At 33.6% G+C, this 24,861-nt stretch overlaps 2 protein-coding genes across 4 annotated transcripts in view; one reads left to right on the top strand and one right to left on the bottom strand.

Moving 5' to 3' along the window:
• Positions 1–24,861, top strand: part of LOC118186325 (glycerol kinase 5) — a 122,931-nt gene that overhangs the window by 36,149 nt on the left and 61,921 nt on the right. For 2 of the 3 annotated variants that reach the window (XM_085807940.1, XM_085807942.1), the window contains exons 2-5: positions 6,523–6,616; positions 14,431–14,506; positions 14,592–14,685; positions 21,147–21,236. In XM_085807940.1, the coding sequence (XP_085664066.1) occupies positions 6,523–6,616; positions 14,431–14,506; positions 14,592–14,685; positions 21,147–21,236 (354 nt within the window). Of the gene's footprint in view, positions 1–1,368; positions 1,636–6,522; positions 6,617–14,430; positions 14,507–14,591; positions 14,686–21,146; positions 21,237–24,861 lie in introns of those variants that run through there. The other variant, XM_085807941.1, reaches the window with a different exon arrangement.
• Positions 3,181–4,274, bottom strand: LOC146993393 (THAP domain-containing protein 2-like). Its single transcript, XM_085807645.1, has 2 exons — positions 4,122–4,274; positions 3,181–3,351 (listed from the first exon to the last, which is right to left on the bottom strand). Exons 1-2 carry the CDS (start codon positions 4,272–4,274, stop codon positions 3,181–3,183), a joined length of 324 nt encoding a protein of 107 aa, XP_085663771.1.

The following is a 24,861-nucleotide window of genomic DNA, read 5'->3' as shown; positions in this document are numbered from 1 at the left end:
CTTAATTTATGATAACCAGTGTAGTAGTAAATATTCAATAACTGTTCAAATGAAGACTTACAACAGATGGCTCAGCAACAGAAATCACTTCAGTTGATAAGGGTGAACTGTGCTGCAAGCCACCCTGAAGATGCACAAATTATGAAACACATATAAGTAAGGATACTTCCAAATGCTGATAAATAAAATATACTTAATGTAATTTTAATAATAAATAATTAAAATAATCCTAATAATTTTTGTTAAATCTTTAAATAAAAAATAACAACATTCAGACAAGACATATAAGACATTAGAATATAGATTTAAATCAATGTATTACTATAATAAGTACAAAGTCGGAAATTCGGACGTTCATTGTCCGGAATGATCTAAAATCCGGACCTGAAAGCCACCAACAACGTTTTCTCATAGGCTTTACGCATACGCATTTGATTCCCCCTCCAAGCATAATAAAACATGTGGAGAGTCCTGATTCTTAATTTCACTTCGACACTAAATAAAATACCTTGTTATTGAAGAAACAGTTATTTTAGCATAAATTTGTACGATCACTAATTTGGTTCCATTGCTGCGTATCTGCTTTGGCACACATCTCAAACCGAAACATTCCACATATATACATTGTTGATTTGACGCCAACCTGGCGAATCATTATTTATTATACTTTCCTTTCATCACCTCATGTTTATCAAAATACGACAACTTGTGTAATGACTCACCTTTTTTCCATGTTAGTAATTGAATAATAAAGGAGTATGGTAAACTTTTATGTTGACATTATGCTTGGTGATGATTACAGATTTAAGTTAAATGCGCTAAAAAAGTTGAGGAGGAAAAATTTACAAAAAATTTCTTTCCATATGCTAAAAATAGATTTTGTTGATGATATTCTTAGACCCAAAGATTACATTTAGGGCTATTTGAATTAATAACTGATTTGTTATTCACATAAATCCAGAACCAGCTGCACGCAGTCGCAGAATTTAGGACCCACAGAGAGGCGGTAAGATATCTAGCGCGGGCCTACAATAAGGCTTAAGTATATGTTGAAATTTATTTATTCAGAACTCTAATAAGCATTAAGCATGTGGAAGAAATAGACATAAGTATAATAAAAAACTAATACAATTCAGGCTTATTTGTCTCAGTGCGCGATAGTAGCAAGATAAAATTTAACAACTTGTCATTAGTCGCCAAGCTCATGATGCATAACCAAATAGGTATAGTGAAGGATAGCTAAATTTGATGAGGATAGCCACTAATTTTAAAGGTTTTCAGATATCGCAAAATAAAGGTGCAATTTTCCAATTAACGGATTTTGTAAAGAAATGTATTTGTCAATTGCATTAATGAATGGCAATCAAGCAATTTGTCATCAAGCAATTAATGAATGGCGAAATCTGTAGTATGGTTCTAAATCCAGAAAAAACCGCTACCGATAGTGAAGAAAGTGACAGAGAAGTTACTGAAAACAATTGACATGTTATTTGGAATGCTGAAAACAGCAGTTACAGGACTTCAACAATGCAACTAAACAAGAGATTATATCTGTCTACAGAAATTAAAGATAAAGTATTAGCACAAAAGACGGAGCAACTTAAACAACTTACATTGAAAGAAATGTTTAATAAGGTAAACAAAAAATTATTAAGCTTTTTTTTTTTTTTTTTTGTAAATTTTGATACCCTTTAGATCATAAATACTTCATTATTTCATAAATCATGATTTCATATTTTTAATTTTATAATTTCTGCATGCCATCTTACTAGATTTAAACTGATGATCTAAGTATCCGGAAAAATCCCAAATCCGGAATCGCCGAAATCACAACGAGTCTGGATTTTGGACTTTGTACAGTACCATATTATTGTATTACTCAAGAATAAAGTTAATAATTTCAGTATAATTTCTTTTACTTACTCCATGCATATTCCCCTCTATTTATCTAGAATTTAAAATTAAGCAAAAAAGCAACTTTAGGTTAATACAGATTTTGATTTAAACTCTTTTGACTTTGAAGGCAATCAGGTACAGATTTCTCTCTTTCAGGAGCAAATTTGAAGAAAACAGACCCATGTATGACTGTCCTCGAAAAACTACAAAAAAATTATCCAAAAACTACAAAACCTTTATTCAAAAACTACATCAAATTGAGGTTTTATGCCTAATTTTAAATATATGATTATAATAACAAAGTACATATTTAATTATATATATAATAACAGCAAAATTTTAGCCAACATTATGAATTATTATCTTGTTAAAAATTTTAAATTTTTAATCAAATATTAGGTACTGTAATTACAGCTTTATCACATAATGCCCTTAAGGGGACTCATACACCTTAAAACCCATAAGATCTTCGAATAGGTGACTGTTGCAAGAATTGGGATAACTTATTTATTTTAAAAGCAATCACTTCCAACTTTTTACAGCTGACTACATAATATAGCTGCTTTCTGAAATAGTCATCAGAAAGTTTGTGTTGCCACAAATATTTTTATAATTTAATCCGCTTTTTGGCAACATTTTCCGTCATGTTTCCATCTTGCGTGTACAGTTTAAAATATTCTGTTGCATAATTTAATTCCATATTTAGTATATAGCTTTTATAATATTTCGAAACTACTGTGAACCTAAAATTCTAAAAATTTCTTGTTAAATTTTTATTTTATTTGGTGTTGGGGTTATAAAATGTATTTTATTAAAAAAATTTGTAATGTTTTCGTCCATAAAATATTTCAGTATTAAAATATTTATCATACTTTCGGTTTAGATAGAAAATAGTGCCCATATAAAGAATTCCATCCAATTTCAAGTATGTACCATTAGCCATTTTTAAAATATCATGCGCGCAAGGTGGAAATATGGCGAAATATTTTGTCACAAAGAGGATTAAATTACAAAAATATTTGTGGCAACACAAACTTTCTGGTTACTAGTTTCCAAAGCAGCTGTATTATGTAGTCAGTTGTAAAAGGTCGTAAGCAAGTGCTTTTAAAATAAATAAAATATCCCAATTCTTGCAACAGTCACATATTTGAAGATCATGAGGGGTTTAAGGTGTATGAGCCCCATTAATTTCAATATTTTGGTTCTATTATAAAGCAACTTAGCCCATTTGCAATAAAAAAAAACATATTTTTAAGAAAACCATAAAAATAAAAAACACATACATTACAAAAATTCGATGTAACTGAATGGTGCTTTGGTAAACCAATGGCTACGCTGTGGGGTCAACAGTTGTGGGGGATTAGGCACATTGAAAAGAGTTGGCACAGCATTGGGCTTTAGTTTTTTACGTCCATCTTGCCTAGAGCATTCAAATTGATTTTTTTCAAAATGTACCTGCGAATTTAACAAAAGCATGCATGAAATTTAACATTAAAATCAAAAGCACTAGTATTTAATTACAGTTACATATATTAATTTAAGAATGAAATTTTCTGATAAATTTTAATTTTTACACGAAAATAGAACAAATTTTTAAAAAAGTAATAATGGTTGTAAAACTACTTAAAACATATTTCCTGCTCACACGCTGAAAATAAATTTAAAGTACCTATAGTTAAAAATACAACACGAAGATTTACTACTACAATAAAGTGTAATAATGGGATCAAAAAGATTCATCGAATATTTAAATTAATATTTAACTTCATCAAAATGCCTAAAAATACAGAATATATTAATGTTACTTTAAAGAAAAAACAAAATCATTTATTATTTGGATCATACTATCCAGTTTTCAACATTGGCGCCAACTATCAGATTTGGCGACAATACATAATGCTACTTTAAATCACCAATCGTACAGTAAAAACAAAGGAAAAAAAAAAAGGCGCGTCACGTTTCTAACTGAGCACAAAGTTTACATGAAATGTATGATACAAATTTTACAAACGGTACAAACTTTTTACGATAATAAAAGAAACAACATCACAAACAGTATTGGCGATATTTTACTGCACAAACACATACACATTCCGCAGTTGATTTTGTACTTATAAAATCAGTTGATCGTCAATACGTGACAGTTAAATGAAAATATATATTTTGAAGAAATACGAAGAGTAATTTTTCTAACATTCTACGGAAAAATACGAAGCTGAACTTACCTCACAACGATACGCTCCTGGGCCGCGAATCCATTGATCTCGACGAGAATTAACTATCCATTTTCTTCGTCTTTCTTCATTTCTGGGGAAACGAAACATCCTAAAGTTATTTTTGGACTGATTCGAACAGTTTGGTGCAGCACACCCATCCATATTTCTGAAAATTAGGTCGGAATCGATCCAGAAATATGCCAACAAAACAGTGTTAATCCAATAGTGAATAGCAACAAGTTAGTTTCAAAATGGATGACGATTCAGCTCCACTTTATAGTAGCCTTATCTGTGACCCAGATTAGATATCAGTATATAAATTGAACATGTTGTCATTGCAATCATCCCGAGTAGGAAAAACTACCTCGAATGGCCTGTCAAACACGTTAAGTCATTTCCATGATGCCTGAAGACATCAGGAGAGTAGGATCATGAATTTTCTTCTTAGTAAATACTGATATGACCTTTAGCAGTAGGCTTGTCATTCATTTTGCAGCATCATTCTAGCAACACTGCAAATGAAGATGTCCAAGGGAGTCGGATCTAATATGCTCTCTAGTGCTCTGGTAGGTATTGAGGGCATTGCGCCTCTGATATACAGTCATGGCAATCTTTGAAGGACTTTCTAGCCTGTCCTTCACAGTACTCTGCTCCACTTTGCACCACCAGATCACAGAGGCATAAGTAATAATAGGTCTGATAATTTCAGTATACATCCAAAACATCCCAATCTCGGTTTTTACCAAGCGTACATCTGCACGTCATGATGCTTTTTTTGCTTGATTAATTTTATAATCTACATGCTTATTCCAGGTGAGCTTTTGGTCAAGGTATATTACAGTATAATATAATCCTAAATGCTTCACCCCAGAGGTCATGTTGATCTGGACATCAAAGAGGTTTTTAATAAGGGGGGAAAAATCCCATTTTCTTCTACGTGTGAATGGTAAAGATTGGTTTTCTGCAGACTCACCTTCAGATCCCTCTCTATGCACAATATACATACATAATGCATTTGGCATAAGTTGACAAGTTACGTTAAAATCTTTACTAAGGATGCGTATGGCAATGTCATCTGCGTAGTCTTTTGTGCAGTAGTTATGGTCATTTAGGTAGTTGAAGCTATTTACTACTAGGTTCCAAACAAATGGTAATAGCACACCTCCTTCTGGTAAGCCTTTGGTAGTTTTTTTTTTTCAAGTGATTCATCAAAGGTGTTCATTTGAATAACTCTATCTGAAAGCAAGGTCTCAATCAATGCACATAAAATATGGTTAATCCCCTTGTCCCTCAAAGCATTAAGGATGGATAGATGTGGAGTATTATCAAAGACACCATGTATGTTAAGAAAGATGGCCGAGGGCAATTTGCTTTCTATCCAGAGCGTCTTCAGTCTTAGAAACAAACTGATGTAATGCTGTTTCTGTGAATTTACCTGGTTGATACAGCAAATTGTAGGTTATAGAAGAGATTGTAATTATCCGGGTATTCTCTAATATGCCTATCAATTATTTGCTGCATAATTTTAAGAAAGAATGAAGAAAAGCTGATAAGTCTGAAAATTTAGCTAGGTCATAGTTATTTTTGCCAGGTTTAGGAATGAAAACAATCCTAGTCTTCTGCCATAGCTTCGGAATTTATAGTCAGCGCTGGGATAATGATTTCCTCTGCCTTTTGGATCATGATGGGCATAATTCCATCAGGTTCAGGGCTTTTGGTGGTACTGTTACTTTACTGTTATGTGGCAAGAAAAATGCTCATTATAAAGAATAAAAAAAACAAATTTATTTACAGAAACGCGGGCTCGTTTCAAGCTGCTGTTTCATATACCGCGACCTCGCGATAAAAGAACACGCTGTGGCCAATCAATTGAAGCTGAGTTTATTAAAAGATTTGGCTCGTCAGTAGTCAGCAGCAGTACCCTAGTTTGCATTATAACTATTGCTGTGTTTCATCACATTAAGCTTAGAACTTATGGAACACATCTGTTGTTTAATTAATTGTTACTACAGAACTTAAAATAAACTTTGGAAGTGTGGGGTTTTCTTTTTGCACGTTTTTATTTTTGCACCAGAATTTAAAAACAAAATTATGAATTGTTGTTTATTAGTTATTTAATTGTGTTACAATATTAATTATATATTAAATTGTGTTTCAATATTAATTACATATTTAATTGTGTTACAATATAGTAATACTAATATGCTTTCGATATAAGTTCTGTGTTTGCTTGTTTCTGTGCAGTCTGATATTTGTAATATGTTATTTGAATGACAAAAAAAAAAAAAAAAGTTTATGTGTGTCAGTGTTAACAGTATTTCAAATTGTATCAGTGTTAACAATATGCATAAAGAGTATTTCAAATTATAGAAATCAAAGTAATATTTCATTATTATATTATGTCTTGTAGGTACCAGTTTTAAATGTAGGGGGAGATGAGCATGAAATTGATCCTATTTTGTTGTGGAATGCTTTTCAAAGAGTTGTTAAGAAGTGCATGGAGTGTAAGTCACCGTTTTTTTTGCATACCATGCTCTGAGCTCGTAATTTTTTAAAAAAAGTATTGATAAGAAAATTTTCCAGTTAAATGACATATTTCTTTATTTTTAACAAAAAAGTAATTAAAAATTGAAACAATTTGTTGGTCAAAATAAACTTTATTATAGCTTGTAAAGTCTTATATTCTTAGGAAGCATACAGTATTGACTTTAAGACGACTCTAAAAAAATTATCTTCTAGTCTTGTGAAACAAAAGTCAGAAGAAGGGTGTATAAGACCTTTTTATTTGAAAACAAAGAAGTAACAATGACCCAACTTGGATTTAATTAAGCCAACACTTCTGGTTTAACTTAAATACGTAATATTGAACTAAATGAAATGTAATAGATTAGCCTCACAGGATAAAGTAACGCACAGAAATGGCTCTTGTTTGTAGGAAACCGGCGAGACAAACCAAATGGCTAGAAGCACTTAACATTTCAGAATTAAGTCGCTAATAAGTCACAGTACAACATGGCCTCAAGTTGGCAGAACACGCTCAAAAATTAACTTGGGAAACCTTCGCTTAAATAGTACTTCTTTCTCCCTCAATCTGAATCAACGCTCGCTATCGCATTTACATTCTGGGTTGAAAAGCGTGGGTAAACTGAGAGTGATAGGAAAGGGATTTAACTTAAAATTAACTATTAGTTAAAAATAAGTAGATAAATCCTCATATCTTTCCCTGCCAGAATTAAGTACAGGAAAAAGAGGCCCTTAACGACCTCGTTAAGAACTTAAATTCTAACTATATAAGCTACCTAACCTTACCAGAGCCCACGCCTTACAATAAAATGAGGTTCTGAATGTAATTTAAGTGTAAAAAGAAAATTTTCTGTATACATTCTTCATTCTCAGTCAGATGTACAATTTTTCCGCAGCTCACATTCTACAAGCATGATATATAATTTTCACAAAACATTTCCTTTAATTTTCTCTACACTTTCATGCCACACATTTATTCCACAATTAAATCTCTTCCCCCATTGCTCTCCAGAAGAATTGGGAGTCTAATAGCGAAACAGTGTTTTTTGTCTTGGGTTTACAGACACTACTAACTAAGCAACAATCTACGTATTAATAGTCCTTAACACTCGAGACCTCAAAGACACCCTGTTTTCAAAACTGCACTTATTGGGTTAACAAGAGCGTGATTTGAACTTGACTGTTAGCTGGAGAGCCTCCCATGCACACAGCTAATTTTATTTTTAACTTAATTTTTCTCAATTTGATAGCTTGCACATCACATTTCATTCATACAATATAATTAAATTCTTACAACTAGGCAAGTCTTATTAAAGTAAACATGTATATCTGCGAATACTTTTCACAATAAAACATAAAATATAATACATTGAATAAAAGTAGTTACAGTAGAATTCAGCTTGCACTTTACATCGAGATACACGAGTTGCTTTGAAATTCTGAAGATTTGCACTCTCGTTTCCAGATCGCAGTGTCTCAGACTAAAATTGCATTCTTATTTCTCGAGTAACATTAAAGTAAACATAGATAGCTACAATTTTTGCTCTTTAAATGAACTAAAATAACCTCACTTGAGGTAAAACGTAAAGAAATATAGCAACTAGTCCTTCTGAAAATAAAATTGAACTTACCTTTTCGATCTTTAGTACACCTCCATACGTCTCTTGACAAACACTTTCCAGCTTTCCAACGCTTCTATCTCTCTGACCTTTTAGGCATTGGCAGCTTTCCTGATCTCCACTGAATTTCTACTTCGTTGCCGCATCCAGGAGCCTTGGGATTTTCGTCCGGAGCTGGCGGCAATCGGCTGCGTCGGTCACTTGCTTCCGCTTTATGGAACTCTCCGGTAGTCTTTCCTTTTCTTGCTCATGCAGTCGGCCACGCTGGATTTTCCATGGCGCCTCCGCAGCTTGTTCCTTAGCAGTCTTGACGTGGGATCTTCTTTGCAGGCCGTAGCTGCTTTTCGTGGTATTCGCATTATCGCCTTGATTTTCCTGTAAAATACTTTTAAATATTTCTATTTTATTTTTATTATAGTAAGGTTCAAGTTTGATCTACATTTGCAACTACTTATTCCCCATCTTTACTTGCCAAATATACCACAGCTTCCCTAATTCCTTCGATGAAGTATGGACATTGGAATTTTGGACACAATTTGGCACTTCGCTTGCCGCCTGCCGATGATAACGAATGCTTAATTTTTAGCACCTCATCTCCCACTTTATAATGAGCTTCCCTCCGATGTCTATCGTAATATACCTTGTTTCTCCCTTGCCATGTCTGAATTTTCAACTGCTTCATCTCTTAGTTTTTGGATATAATTCATTTGAAATTCCGGGGCTTTCTTCTGTACAAAGAATAATTTGTCCAGCGGAGTAATTAACTTCCGGCCTAAGAATAGCTGAGGTGGACTTTTCACCGTGGTATCATGCTTCGCTGTTCGTAATGCATACGCTAACTCATTGACCCCGCTATCCCAGCGCTTATGATAATTTGTCACGTAACATTGTGTTATTTTCACTATATTCTTGTGTGTACATGTTCAGCTACGTTGGATTGCGGCTGATAAGGTACTATTTTTTTAGTGGCATATGCTAAGTCCTGTACAGCCCTTCAAATATTTGGGACACTGTTTACCGTTATCGGAAATTAATTTTAACGGTGCTCCGTATTTTTAAGACTTATTTATTTAAAAACGAGTCAGTTACTGTTTTAGCCGAGGTTCTTCTCAAGGGAACTATTTCAACCCATTTAGAAAAATGCTCTTGCTCTAACAAGTAAATAACGATTTTTATTTATTTGGCTGCGACCCAACAAATGGATTGGAAATGAGCCCAACAAGTCCATCCCGGATTCGTTAGGGAATGCTGCTTTTATATTTTTTAAGTACCCATCCGGGCTATAGTCAACTTCGTTATTTACTTGGCAAATATGCCAGGAACTGACTACGCAGTTACGAATTTCTGCGACTGTGGAAAATACACAGCCTCACGAACTCCTCATACTGTTTTTCTGATTTCCAGGTGGATAAGCATGGGCGAATTATGTAATTCATTTAAAATGTTTAACCTTAACGTCCCTGGGATAACCGGTCTGAGTTCATAAATTTGATTTGTAGATTTTGAATAAAACACGAGATTGTCAAGACTGTAATTTTCGGCTCTATTTTGTATTGCCCGTAATGTCTGGGTGTTCAAAATCAACCGGATCCTTTAGGTAAAAATAAATATTTTAAAATTCGGGATCCCTTTTCTATTCTTCAATAATTGTCTCTCGTGAGTCAGTTATTTTTTATGTCAACATAGTGCATTTTAGTGTATTGCCTTCATCATCTAACTTTATTCTTGACAGCGCATGAGCCACAATGTTTTCTTTACCCGGGATATGTTTTATAATTAAACTCTTGAAGTTTAAGTGTCCAACAGATCAATCTTGGCGACAATTTTTTTCCTGAATATAAACGTCCTACGGCCGCATGATCTGAATAAACTGTAATCGTCTATTTGCCAAAATACACTCGGAACTTTTTTACTGCTAATAAAACTGCGAGCATTTCTCTCCCGGTAGTAGTGCAATTCCTCTGTGTGTGATTTAGTGTTTTATTAGAATTCGCCACTAGCCTTCGTGTTGCATGAGGACCGCACCCATTGCATAATCTGAGGCGTCTGCTGAAATTTCTAAGTCTTCGTCGCATTTCGAGAATTATAGCACGGTGGCTTTCGAGGAGTACCTCTTTTAATTTTTCAAACGCCGTATGGGCCTCGGTTTCCCAGTTAAAGCCGGTTTTCTATCTTTTTTAACTGTAACAACGGTTCTGCAATTTGAGCGAAGTATTTAATAAACGTCTTATAGTAAGAAAACATACCTAAGAAGGAAGAAAGTTTCTTTGTAGTCTTTGGCGGAGGGTAATTTTTAATCGCAATTATTTTTAAATATTTTGTTTTTATGCCTTTACTAGATATTTTGTAGCCTAGAAATCGAAGTTCTGGAGCAGTGAACTTGCATTTGGCGGCATTAATTTTTAGTCCGACTTCATTTAGAAGCGAAATCTTCGTGTAAATCTTTTATATGTTGCTGGATAGTTTCATATGTTGTTATAATATCATCTAAATGAATGAAAGTACTTTTTCCGAGGACTGGCCGCAAGATCGTGTCCATGGCTCTTTGTAAAGTGGCAGGTGCTTCACATAATTCAGATGGCATTAAGAAAAGCGTAGACACCGGATTTTGTGATAAATACAGTTTTAGGTACATCTTCAGGCTTCACGCCAATCTGAAAATATCCGGATGTAAGATCTAAAGTCGTCATGAATTTTGTCGATTTAATTTTTCGAATTATTTCGTCAATTATGGGCAAGGGATAGACAGGTTACTTTGTAATAGAATTCAGTTTTCTGTAATCTACGGCGAAAAACCATGCTTTGTGCTTATTAGGTGGGAGATTGTTTTTTTTTTTTTTTTTTTTTTTTTTTTAATTTCCCACGGTGCTAGAATACGGACTACTCATTAGGTGTAATTATATTTTTTGTTTTAACATTTCTTCTATATGTTTCTCAATTATTTTTTCTTTAACCGTATTATACCGATATGGTTTACTCCTCACGGGGGCCGCATTACCGGTTTTAATTTGCCTTATCGTCAAAAAGATTTGAAAATTCGCTTACCACCGTTTCAAACTTCTTTTACTCTTCGGGCTACGGATATTCCAAAGCGAGCTGCGGTGGCTGGACTTCGTCTTCTTCGATTTTCTTCATCTGTAACTGTAGGACAGAATCACAAAAATTAAGATGAGCCCTTGCCTCTTTTAAGAAGTCTACCCCTAGAATTACGGCTGCTTGTAAGTTTCGTACTACAAAGAAAATTACCTTGATAAATTCATCTTTTACCAGCACAATTCAATAATATTTTACCGATGCATTTGCATTGTTTTCCTTGTGCGGCAATGACCTCACCGCCTAATGTAAAAAGGGTACTTACGTATTATCGCAACCAGGTTGGCGCGATTTGTAAGTTTGAGTAAAAAAGTATGAATAGAAAGAAAATGTACATTTATTAATTACAGATAATTTTTAATACAGTTTTTTATATTATTTTGTTTTAAAATACAAAATAGCAATTAAACCCTTCCGGTTTCGAATTTGAATAAGTTGCAGAATTATTTTTTCGGCGGAAATCTTTTGGCTATTGCTTTTAGCACTGATTGAAAACCGTCTTCGCCATTAACAGCTTGAGCTTGGCGCCATATAAATTCGATAAGGTATGAGTCAAGATGATGACGGGCTGTTCCTCTCTGTTTTTTGTTGCGCCATTTGGCTGAGTTTCATTTTATGAGAATTTTTACAAGTACTTTCGTTCGGTATAATTCCATATCCCTGCAACAATTCAACAGCATCTTTTTCACTCGCAGGCAGATCCCAAATACCCATAGTTAAAGTATTTCAGGGCATTCAATCTAACCAGTAAGAAAAATAATTTCTTTACGAAAAACTACGTATAACACGTAGGGTTTCCGTAAGTAGGGTCGCCAAATTTGGCGATTTTGCGAATTTTGGCCTGGTTGCGTTAATACGTAAGTACCATAAAAAGTCTATGTTTAGGAAATGATTTTTTTGAAGAAAGTTTCCGAAATGAAACTGCATTGAGCTCCGGTATCAATGAGAGTTTCAGCAGTGATGTTATTTAGCAAACTTTGCACTATTGCCAGTTTGAAATTTCTTATTAATACAGTATTTAATTTAATTTCTGAGGGATTTTCAATATTCTAAGGTGACTGCACCCTCTTCCAAGCACCCCATTACAGTTTAACTCGTCTCTCTGGATTTCGTTTACTTCTTTTCTGCCCCCGCTATTCCCGGTTGAATTTTTTTTCTTTCTTATCAAATTTCTTCTTCGGCCCAAACTGAGGTTTTTGTTGAGACATGGGCTTCGCTCTTTTGGCCTCGCACCGTACCATGTCATTCGACTTTTTTTCTGCCACGCGTCGATTTTAAAACTTCTTGGCTGATTTAAATAAATTTTGCAATGTTGTTGGATTTCGAAGCTTGTAGTAGTCTTGAGCTTGGGGTAGGAGTCGCGGCAGAATTATTTAAATTATTTCTTCATCTCGCTTCTTGCTTTACAATAAATTAAAAATTTGGACTTTCCTCAAGATAAAATCCGTCCGGTCTACGATTTTATAGTGGAATTTTGCTAAGTAGCTCTAACTCGAGCTTGGCTGTATTCTTCGCTATGGGGAATGCTTTAATTAATGCATTCTTAAAGTTTTCGAAGTTGTAGCTTTTGCTACCAGGCTCACCCAAGACAAATTTGCCTATGAATTTATACCACGTAGAAGCTTGGCCTTTAAGGGTGGACGTGACAGTAGAAACTTTCTGTGCTTCTTGAAATGGATGCAGCAGAAAATGTGAGTTGAAACTCTTCAAGAAAACTTAAGACTGAGGCTGTTAACAAGATGCCAAAAAATCTCATAGCTGAAACTTCATTCATTAGGTAATGTGAATAAAATAAACTGAGAAACAATGTAAATGTTTCTTATAATATTGCGGTTTGAAGTTGTTTTTGTTTTCTTCGGAGACCAGTACTTACATTAATTTTTTATTGCTATACATCTAGCGTGAATGTTTATAAAATTTAGTTGCTGAAATACTGCTTGATGTATATGAGCAATAATTTCTTCATTTGCAAGGTGTCTTTCATGATACTCTGAAGAACAAGTTTTCTTCTTTTCGTAGTTCTTCTTTACAGGATTGTATTATACCTCACTGCTCCCAATTTTTGTAATGTATGTCATGCTACATAAATTTACATAGTTATGTAAATGTTATGCTTTTATAGTTTTGAGGTTGAGCTTTTTTCTGTGTATTGCTTTGTTTTTATTTCTATTAAGAGCAGAAGTTCACATCCTTTCATTTCAATTATGACAAAGACACAGATCATCATCAGAAATCGCCACATTTTAAAATTTATTTAAGTAAATATTAAAAAACTGAACAGAAATATGTGTGTTTCATGTACGTTATTACTTTAAATGTTTTAATTGCAAGTAAGTTGTTCATTTATTTATTTGATAAAATTTGAAGACAAAAAACTGGATGCTACTAACATGCAAGTTCAGCTGTGCATTTTATGCACATAGATATTATAAATTATAGATCAGCTATCTTTCTTACTACTCAGAAATGTTCATATTTGTGTTTTTGATTGATTAAATACTTTTGGAAATTAAAAAAAAAAAAAAAAAAAAAAGAGTTGAAAAAATTGCATGTTATGCTAAGCTATTGAATAAATAAAACCCTTTTGTCTTCTTAAAACCTGCTGTTATGTAGTGTTTTTATTACCTAATCTTTAAACTATGTATTATTTACAAAAATAATTAAGTAGGTATTTTTTCTAGGAATTTTCTTCATCAAATGGCTTAAATTACACATGATTTGTATTGCTTAATAATAACATTGAGAATTGTAATTCTCTTTTAGTTTACCGTAATATCTCATTCACAATTATAAATCTAATAACTTGACTCTCATGGAACCATTCCACAAAGTCTCTCACTCTTTTTTTATTGACAACTTTGAAATAAAAAAACTGTATTTGTGTTCATTCACAAACAGCACTTTTTGAAAATTAATCCCATGTATGCATTAAATAAAGTAAAACTGATTTGATCTTTAAAAACAATGGTATTAAATAACGATATACTGTATTTTTGGTTCTTGGTAACCTTCTCAAGCATTTTCATGTTCATTTGTTTCTAGTAAACTAGACTTGTTTCTGTATTTTGTGAATTAATTTTTAGGTTGCAATCTTAATGCTGAAGACGTGTCATGCTTAGGTATCTCTTCACAAAGGGGTACTTTTTTGACATGGGATAGGTAAAGAATTGTTGCATTCTTTGTATTTTTTATTTTCTTCTGCCACTTAAATTTACTTCAATAATGTGTGTAATATTTCAATCAGAGAAACAAGTGTCCCATTTCACAACTTTATTACATGGAAAGACAAACGAGCTGAGAGTAATTGCAACTCATGGAATTCTTCGTTTAGCATGAAAGTAAGTTATTTATAGTAAACTGATTAACTGATCAAGTTAAGAAAAATACCATGACTTTTGTAAATTTTTTCTGTGTACTGTAGAATTTTTAAGTTAAAGTTTTTGGGGCTTTTATTATCTCATTTGTATTGAAGTTATTTTTTACCTTTACTTCTTGCAACTATAATTCGCTGAACTGTCGGTTTCTATTTTTGGTATTTATTATGTTGCCAGCTGAAATCTGGAAAAATTTATGTACTGAACAGTGCAAAATTCGATTTCAAAAGCAAAGTGTTATCTGGGAGTTTAGAACTGATAAAATTTCTTAATGTACTATGACATTGCATTAGGAAATCTAGATAGTAGTACTAGGTTGCATGTGATTTGAACAGCATACATAGGTTTAATTATTGTTAAATTTCTTTGCTAAGAAATGGATATTTTTACAATAATTTTCATAAAAACTGCTTAGGAAGATAATGGTATTAAAGTAGATTGTGCTTAGCATGTCAAGTTGATTAAGGACTCAAATTCCGCTAAAACACCAAACTGATACTAGTTGTTTTCATTGCCCTAGATTTTAGTTAATATATTAGTTATAAATTTTTCATTTTTGTTTTTTTGAGAGATTATGTCAATGTATAATAAACATATTGCAGGGTTTTGTTTCATAAATTGTCATTATGTAGTAAGACTTAATTTTTTTGGCGAAGGTAAGAGTAAGTGATTAAAATTCTTTAGTATGCATCAGTAGTGAATGTAGAGTAATTTGGAACAGCGAAAATTGTGAATAGAAATGTGTCACTATTGAGTTCAGGCGTGTCTAACTCATATCAAGTGGGCTAGTCATCAGTGCAGGATAGTGTTTTCCCTGCCCTAAAAAAGCCATTCTCTTATTTAAATGATTTATTGAGAAAGAGTTCAGATGTAAAACCTTCCCTAATACTATAGTTTTTTTTTTTTTTTAAACATAGAAGGGCATAAAGGTACCGATATAATAGATGGATATCTATTATTTCTTTCCCACCTGTGAGTTTGACATGCCTAAGCTCTAGGCATGAACTAAAGTCTAGTTCTTGACTGATAGTGACCTGCATACTTTTATCAGTGCAGGTTATGAATATACAGAGATTATGTTCTTGATCTTTATGTCAAATTGTTTAGGGGTGCAGTCAGCAGTAACTTTCTCCTAATGGATGCTAATGCTCATCATCATTAAACAACCAGTTTTTTTTGACGGGAAAGGAATTCAGCAGAGGAAATGCCCTGCATATTATGGACATGTGTGACATGCAGTAGGATGCCAACTTGCATTGCTGCAGCTTGTAACTGGCACACTCCTGGAGCTTCAAGGTGCTTTTCATCATGAATAGACTTTGTGAGTGTGTGATTATGGCAAAGCCTTGAGAGATATCTGTCTAAGGAGAGGGATGCCTTTGTGGAGGATTTTCTAAGGGAAACTGACTCGTATACACGTTACACGCGGGTAAAACCACGAAAACGCCCATGCAGCCAGCCCGTTCGCTGAATTCGAGCCTTGGACTGAACTACCAGGAATAGACTTTGTTATCATAAGTTATTGACTCTTTGACAACCTAATACATAGCATGGAAAGTTTTCATTTCAGTGAGGGAAATCACACACCTTATTAATTTTTTCTATGTGTCTCTAAAAAGTAGTAATAGCAACTTTTCTCAATCTAACTTTATATCACATTTTTTTTAAAGTTCTTATTTGAATTTACTTTTTTATTGAAATATCCGATTCTGTGTTTTGAAGTCAGGCATAATAAAATAAAGATGTGTAAGTTCCATGTTCTTAGCTGTAAAATCTTTCAAGATGTGTGTGAGTTCTTATAGTTGTTCCTGTAATTTTTCCCAGCAGTGTACATGTTGTTGATGCAAATATATCCCACTTTGATGTGTAATAGAAGGAGATAGATTGTTTCAGGATCCAAAATTGTTCTGTTTATAATATAAATTTTTCTGTGTTAGTGATACTCTTTAGGCCATACTTTTAGGTAAAATGATTTAAACTGGCAGTACAGTTCGCAGAGCAAACATAGTATTGCTATAATATAGAACTATGCTTGATTACATTCTACACAGTGCCAAAGGAGAAAGTTCTTATGTAGTACTAATTATTTTAAATCACCATTAATATTTCCACTTATATTTTTCATATCGTATTTTTTGTGGGAGGATATTTAGATTTTAATTGATTTCTACACAGAGTGCTTTATGTAGCCAAAGTAGAAAGTTCTTATGTAGTACCAGTTATTTTAAATCACCATTAATATTTCAACTTACAGGGGTTGGACAAAAATATGGAAACACCTATAAAAAACATGTTTCTTTGCTTAATATGGTGTAGGAAATGCGTTGGCATCCAAAACAGCTTGCAGTCTTCTCGGAATGGATAAATACAGTTCCTGTATGTTTGCCAAGGAAATATTATACCATTCTTCCTGCAAAACGGTGGCAAGTTCAGATAACAATGTTGGCGGTGGATAACGAGAACGCACTTTCCGTTCCAATGTAGACCACAAAGGTTCGATAATATTCAGGTCTGGTGACTGTGGTGGCCAGGGGAGATGGGACAACGCATCCTCGTGCTCAGAAAACCAGTCCTGGACAATGTGAGCTGTGTGAACAGGGGTTTTGTCGTCTTGGAAGATACCATCACCATCGGGGGAACAAAGTTTGTACCATGAGATGAACTTGATCAGCCAAAATGTTCACATAAGTCTTGGCAGTCATGTGCCCTGACACAGTTATCATGGGGATAGCAGAGAACCACGATATGGCTGCCCAAACCATAACAGAACCCCTGCCATGTTTCACTCTTGGCAACAAGCAGTCTGTATTATAGGCTTGAGATGGCGTTTTCCAGACTTAAACTCGGCCAGAAGTGGGAAACAATGTGAAAGAAGACTCGTCAGACCATATTACTCGCTTCCACTGCTCTATAGTCCAGGCCTTTATGACTTAAACACCACCTTTTCCTGTTACGGGCATTAGCATCACTGATGAGTGGCTTCTCAATTGCAGCACGGCCAGCAATTCCCTGTTTATGAAGCTCCCTTCTAATTGTTTTGGTACTCGCAGGGTTTGGTAACACAACATTCATTTCAGCAGTAACTTTTGCAGCTGTGGTCTTCTTATTTTTCGTCACAATTGCCCTTAATGATCGTCTGTCACGATCACTGAGGACACACTTTCATCCGCGCTGTGATTTAGCAGATGATGTTTTCCCGCTTTTCAAATATGCGGAATAAATCTTCGATATAGTACCTCTTGAAACACTAAACACCTCGGCTACCTTGCTTACGGAAGCACCTACCATACGTGCTCCAACAATTTGCCCACGTTCGAAGTCTGTTAACTCTGACATAATGCAATGACAACCTCACATAACAGTACTCTGACAACAACTGAACTGTTTAGCACATTTACGAAGTTGTATAGGTGGCGTCAGTAGTCAAAAACGCCAGCGCCACCTACATAGTTCATTAAAATAAATCTTTCTTTTCAAACATGCATTTCACAAGGTGTTTCCATATTTTTGTCCATCCACTGTATATTTTTCATATCGTATTTTTTGTGGGAGGATATTTAGATTTTAATTGATTTCTTCTGCATGTGACTGATGGGACTTTATTTCTGTTAGTTAGAAGTGCACTTGGTCAGTGGTTATAGTTGACTTGCAATAGGAAGCAGGGGATAAAAATCCCAATTAGAATACAGTGGAACTCGAGATACTAGTTTAATTCGTTCCAACATTGAGCTCGTATAGCGAATTTCTCATATCTAAAAACAAACTTCTCCATTGAAAATAATGGAAATCCAGTTAATCCGCTCTGCACCCCCAAAAATATCAACATAAAAATCAATTTTTCTAATAACTAACACTGATAAATAATATAACCGTAGTTTACCTTTGTGATAGCTTCCGACACTGACCTTTTTAACTGCTTCTCGTTAATCCGCACCAACAACCTTTCAACATCTTCTAGGAGTTTTGGATGGTGCTTGGAAGTAACGGTAACTCCTCTGACTACATCAAGTTTTTAAATTTCTCTCTGCATCTTCAGAACACTGCAGATCGTCAATGTTAAAAGTCCGCAAGTCTTCGCCAATTCCATCACACTTACACTATGCTTATTTATCTATGATTTCTTTCTTAATTTCAACGGCCATGGCTTCCTTATTTTTCTTTGCAGCATTATCTGAGGCGACAATCTTCTTGTATTTTTATTTTCTTGTATTTGGGAGGCATCATGAAATAATAATTTTCACATTAAACGTAATAAACAATAAACTCACAAGCGCACATTCACATAGATCTAAAACCACTGAGTGATCTAATGAGGGGATACCCCGAGTTGATCCGGATCACGAAATGGCACCACACATACCAACAGCGTTGCACGTTACTCAAGTCAGTGCTCGTATTTAGAGACAAATTTTTCGCTTATACTTTCTTCGTATTTTGAATTTCTCACATACAGGGGTGCTCGTATCTCAAGGTTCCACTGCATGAAAGCAATTCATTTCTTGGAACTTCAGTGTACCTAGACATGTAGGTGTATTGAAGACCTATAGTATACATTTAGATATAGGATATATAGAATTTTAAATGACCACAGATTCTTCAAAAGTATATACATAATGTTAACTGATATCAGGAAGTGATTTCACTCAAAAAAAAAAAAAAAAAAAAAGAAAAAGTTTAAAATTTTGGATATTTATCTGAAATAAGCAGTCATAAATATTAAAAAAAATAATCTTATTTATTCAATAGTAAATTCTTTGTTAACTACTGGTATCAAGAGGGCAAGGCCTTTTGGTCTTGGGCTATAGAAAACTCGGATAACAGAGGAACTTGATCCCAAACGAGTAACATTTCAAAGTGCTATTTCCATTGAAAAGGTCTTTTCCATTTTTAGAAAACAGTGGTAAAACAATGCTTTCTGAAGGGAAAAAAAAAAAAAAATTGCAGCCACTGGACTTTAAATGATTAGTGATTTCTGGTCTTTAAAAGTGAATCAGATAACTGTTTAGTACTTTGCCATTATCAGTTAAGCAGCAGCAGATGTAGAATAGAATCAGCTTACTGAGAACCAAAGTTTTCTTATTCTTAGATGAATACTTTTCAGACCTAGATCTTTTTGGCTTGGTAATCTGAAATTCACTTGTGAAGTAATTAGCTGATTATGGAATTATTTTAACTTGCAGTTTCTTTCTGTAGCGGCAACTTACAATGATGGTATACTATCAGAGCTGAATTAACTATTAAGCAAAATAAGCACCTGCTAAGGGCATCAAGAAAAAGAAACACCACACGAAAAGGTATTTAGGCATTCAAAGGAAGGCGACATCTTAAAATTTCCCATTTTTTGTTTTGATATGGAATGTATGATACAGCTAAATCAACACTGAGAGAAAAATAATGGGTGAAAAAAACTGACGTTATATTGTAAATGTATGTGGGAGCACCAAGATCTTTTAAGTGCTTAGGGCATCTACAAGTCCTAATCTGGCCTTGTGTATGATACTAGTTCAAAAGCGTAACTGTAAACTGCTGCCACAATCGGTTTTGTCACAATGGCTGTCTCATAACTGGTGTAATTATGTAATCCTAATACGTGCCGTTACCATTTACCAATACAACTTTGGTGAGAAAGTTTATATCAAACAGTAATGAATTGGATGGTTCATATGCTGAATATGCTGTATAAAACCTCTACATGTCTTTTGTCATTCTTTGTATAGCTTTGCCTTCTCTCCTTTCTTAAAAAAATTTCTAATTCTTTCATGACTGTTGCCATCTCACGCACTTTGCTTATTTGTTAAAATAGTCGACGATCTAACAACCCTCCAGGGTCAGATAGGAAAGGCTTTCGGAAGAAAAAGAATGTTTTATTGACCGTTATGTTGAGGGATGTACTAACAACAATCATCTGTTAAAATAGTTGACAGTCTAACAACCCTCCAGGGTCAGATGAGAAAGGCTTTCAGAAGAAGAAGAATTTTTTATTGACCGTTATATTGAGGGATGTACTAACAAGAATCATCTGTATTACAATCATTTCTGTGATTATAAAATAGCGTTTCTTATTATGTTAAAGTATATTATAATTTGAAACTTTTATGTCATTATGTAATATTTAAAAATGATAATTGTGCTACTATTTGCAGTTAATAATTATATTTCTGGAAAGTAATATTACAAATATCAAAATGTTGTTCAGAATTTTTTTTTTTTTTTTTTTTTTAAATTAAGGGCACTGTGTTACAACCTTTTATTTCCCCATGACGTTTTGATCAATATTTCACTTTTTTGTGTGGGTATGAAAAGCAGTTATGTCTTCAGAATGGTAGTGTTGAGCATGAGTTACTTAATGACATTATGGGAGTCTTTTTGTTTTCTATTTATTGCTTCCTTCTGTGAAGTGTATATTAAATTAATTTTTTATTCAGATGTTTAGATTTGGTGCATTTCTTTTATACATGGTAACAAGAAAGAAAAAGTTCCAGGTTGCAAGTGTTTTCAAGTTAACATCATCTATGGTATGGAGGTTTATTTTAAGTATTTTTGTATGCTTATTTATTTATTTTTATTTTTGCTAGAAAGCAGTGCTTACTTTAAATTGTACTTCGTGAATTAATTTAATTTTTACTCATGAAAAATTAGAACTGTGTCAGAGGTGGTGTTCAAGTGTCATTTTATAGGTATATTTTTATTTGTTTATTTGGTGACATATTTTGAGGCTGAATGTGGTATCAGAAAAAATTGCAAAACAAAGTTTTTGATATTTGGCAGAATAATTTTCTTGCATATAGACGTCAGAAAAACTTGCCTTGAAATATTTATATATTTCATTTACATAATTTAGGACCTCTTTAACCAAGTTCTGTACATATTTGTTCTTAAATAAAATTATTATTTATACTAAATGCTTATTTGTGGTGTCAAAGAAGAAAAGAAAAATGTGATTTCTATATTGGCTGTGTAGACATTTAGCTTGATCTAGTGAAATGTTTTGCTCACCCTTAATATGAAAGGAAGCTGTGAAAATTTCTGTACTGCAATTTATACCTTTTAAAACAGCTATAAAGAATTCTCTTGTTATGGTGCTATAAAATTTGTAATGTCTGTGAGGAATATGTAATAGTTTTTAGCTCTGTAAAGTATCCCAGGGCCATGGTTAGCATGGAACAATATCTCCATCACCTATTGTCGCCTGAATTCAGAAATTCTGAATAATTCAGCTCCTTACTTAATGATATTGCACACTTAGCTCTGATTTTATTCGTATTTGAAGATAAAACTGCTGAGAAATAAACTGTAGGTTATGAAAGAAAAGGCAACATCAAAAAGCATTTTTATGCCCTAATGTAATATCTGTTCAAAATAAGTATATAGGGAAGTAGCATGTAAACAGCTTACTAAGGAGACATAAAATTATGTTGTTGTCTTAAAGGAAGTGGTATTTCTGATTATTTTGCACTTTACTATAATTGATTATCATACTTCCAGACATCATGAACATATATATAATGATGCATGCATCATACATATCTGTAAATGGTAGAGATGGTAAATGGAGTTTTGAATTAGCTGAAAATGTATGCTCGTAATGATGAAATATAGATATAGAAATGTAAAAGCCCTATTAATGGAAATTATTCTAAACTAAAGCTATGGCAAAAACAAATTGCAGGGAATTCCTGAAAGATACGATATAGGCAAAATATCTAAATATTTGGACTCTTAATGATTATTACCATTTTGTAAAATGTTTAGTCAGAAAAACAATGCGTTGGTACTCCTGTATCCATGAATAATTCATTCCAGGAAAGTACTACAGATAATACCAAATGCTGTATATAAATAAGATATTCATTTAGCATATGAAAATTTGGTTAAAACTTAATTGATGAATCCGATACAGTAAGACATTATCAGTATTAATTAGTAATAATAAAACGTATTGTACACTATATTACTTAATATGTTGTTAATAAAAATATTTCAAAATTTATTCTATGTTGTAGTGTACTTTTTCTTTCGCTTGCGTGTATTAAAGAAAGGGACACTGAAAGTTTAAGTTGATCCATAAAAGGCATATCAGAAATTAAGACGTACTATTTCTCTATTATATAGTGCAATAAGCTGCCTTAAAGAATGATACGAATGCAAATCTCTCTGTTGTTTCTTGACAAAGTAATAAAAATAAAAGTTATAGTTTCATATTTGACAATGAAAATTGCAATTAAATTGCGAGTAGTCGCAAACATAGCAAAGATTTTCACTTTTATAAAAGGGTACTAAATTATTATGGTATTCAGTGGCACCAGAATTGATGTGATGATAGTATAATATCTATAATAAGGAGAGGAAGAATAATAGTGTAGATATTGTGGTATTGGTGTACTTGTATTAAATTAAGGAAATGGGATAAGGATCATCTTCTTTAGAAGGTGTGGGGGGAGGGAAACATTATGATGGAATTTTTTTTTATTCTTTGACTTTCATAAATTGAAGAGTCATTCTTACTGTAAAACCTGGCAATTTTTGCATATGATTGTTTCCCCTAGTTGTGTCATATCCAAAATTTTTAATTTCTCATTTAATGACCAAGACATATCACAGCTTTTCTTAAACTTAGAAGCACTAGCATCATTACATTTACATTTCGAAAGCTCTGATAAAATATCGTTAATAAGAATAGGGGGGATTGCTAAGAACAGAGGAAGGAGAAATTAAAAGGAAAAATGTGTTAAAGTGGGGAGAGGAAAGAATTTAGATACCTTTTAACCCTGGTAGCTGTGGTCCTGTGTTGAAACTTGTCTTGTTATTGGAGGTGAAGAAAATGAACTAAGAAAAGCGCAATTCTGTGGAGTGACCTATAACCTGAGCAGTGATGTTGTTCCGAAGTTGACCAGTTTTATCTCCCTTCCATTTAGTTATAGTCATTAGGAAAGTATATGCATGTGTATGTTATCCTGATAACAATGAGAATATAGTACTTAGCTTGTTTCAGGGCTTGTATTTCACGCATGGGTTTATGCTGTTTGTCAGTTGACATACATTTTGAAACTTTAAATGACTTTATCCTTTTATGTGAACTGTGGCTACTTAATCAACCAGGAGCTTAGTCTTGGCACATTCTTGTAAATTTGAAATTGTGAAAAAGGAATTATTTTAACTCACTCTCATAGTAAAATCTTTATTGATTACTTTAAATATACAGCTTTGCATTGCGTCATCGATATTATTTAGAATCGGAAATTTTAAACCAAATTAATTGCTTGCTTATGCATACTTCCTAAGTACCAGCATCATTAACGAAATAATGCATTTTACAAGGTGAAAACCGCCCAACCGGCATAGTGGTTAGCGTGACTGCTGTGCCAAAGGGCCCGGGTTCGAATCCCAGAGAAGGCATGGATGTTTGTAAATGTGTAGTGTCGGTGCGGCATGGCGGCACTCTAAATATGTGGCGAGCCGAAAGGTCTCTTGTGTGGTTTGGTGGAAGGGGAGAGGGATGGAAGACCTAAGGACCCGCCACCTTGAGGTGTTCTCTATCAAAATTTGGGGCGGAACTGAGCTAAATAGGATTGTCACCCATAAGGTGCTCAAAGCGGATTCTGTTCCTGTGCCAACGACAGGCTTATCTTGAGCTCATTGCCACGAGGAATATTGTGAGCTTGGGTGATGTTACTGTCAGACAAGTGAGCATAAGTAACAACAACAAAGTGAAATGAGGAAACTCATTTTTCCTATTTTCCTCCCACAACATAAAAGATCAGTCAAATTTTTCTTTATCTGCATGCTGTGAGCTTATCGCATCAGGTAGAAGGGTTCGCTCTTTAAATTTGTGTAATTTATTAGCATAACAAAGGCGAGTTTTCTGCTTCAGTGTTAAATTGTAGTTTACATGTAAATTTAAAGTTGCCTATTTAAAGCTAACTTTATTTTAAAGATATGTATTCTTATTTCTGGACTTTTTTAAGTTTTGTATGGTGATGAAGCATCTTTTTTAAATTTACAGCATGACTGAATATGAAAGAGCGCGGTTTTTAAAGGACTTAATTCAACCAATGTTTAGATTTTGATCGTCCTCTGAAAAATAAAAATTGCTTTAAAATGCTGAAACTTAACAGGCATATCCATGTAAGGGCGGATTAC

The sequence above is a fragment of the Stegodyphus dumicola genome, chromosome X1 (assembly GCF_044657685.1).
Source record: "Stegodyphus dumicola isolate Sdum_Otavi_A_Nest chromosome X1, ASM4465768v1".
NCBI lineage: Eukaryota > Metazoa > Arthropoda > Arachnida > Araneae > Eresidae > Stegodyphus > Stegodyphus dumicola.
Note: the sequence above shows the minus strand (reverse complement) of the source record. Positions and strands in the feature narration are given on the sequence as shown.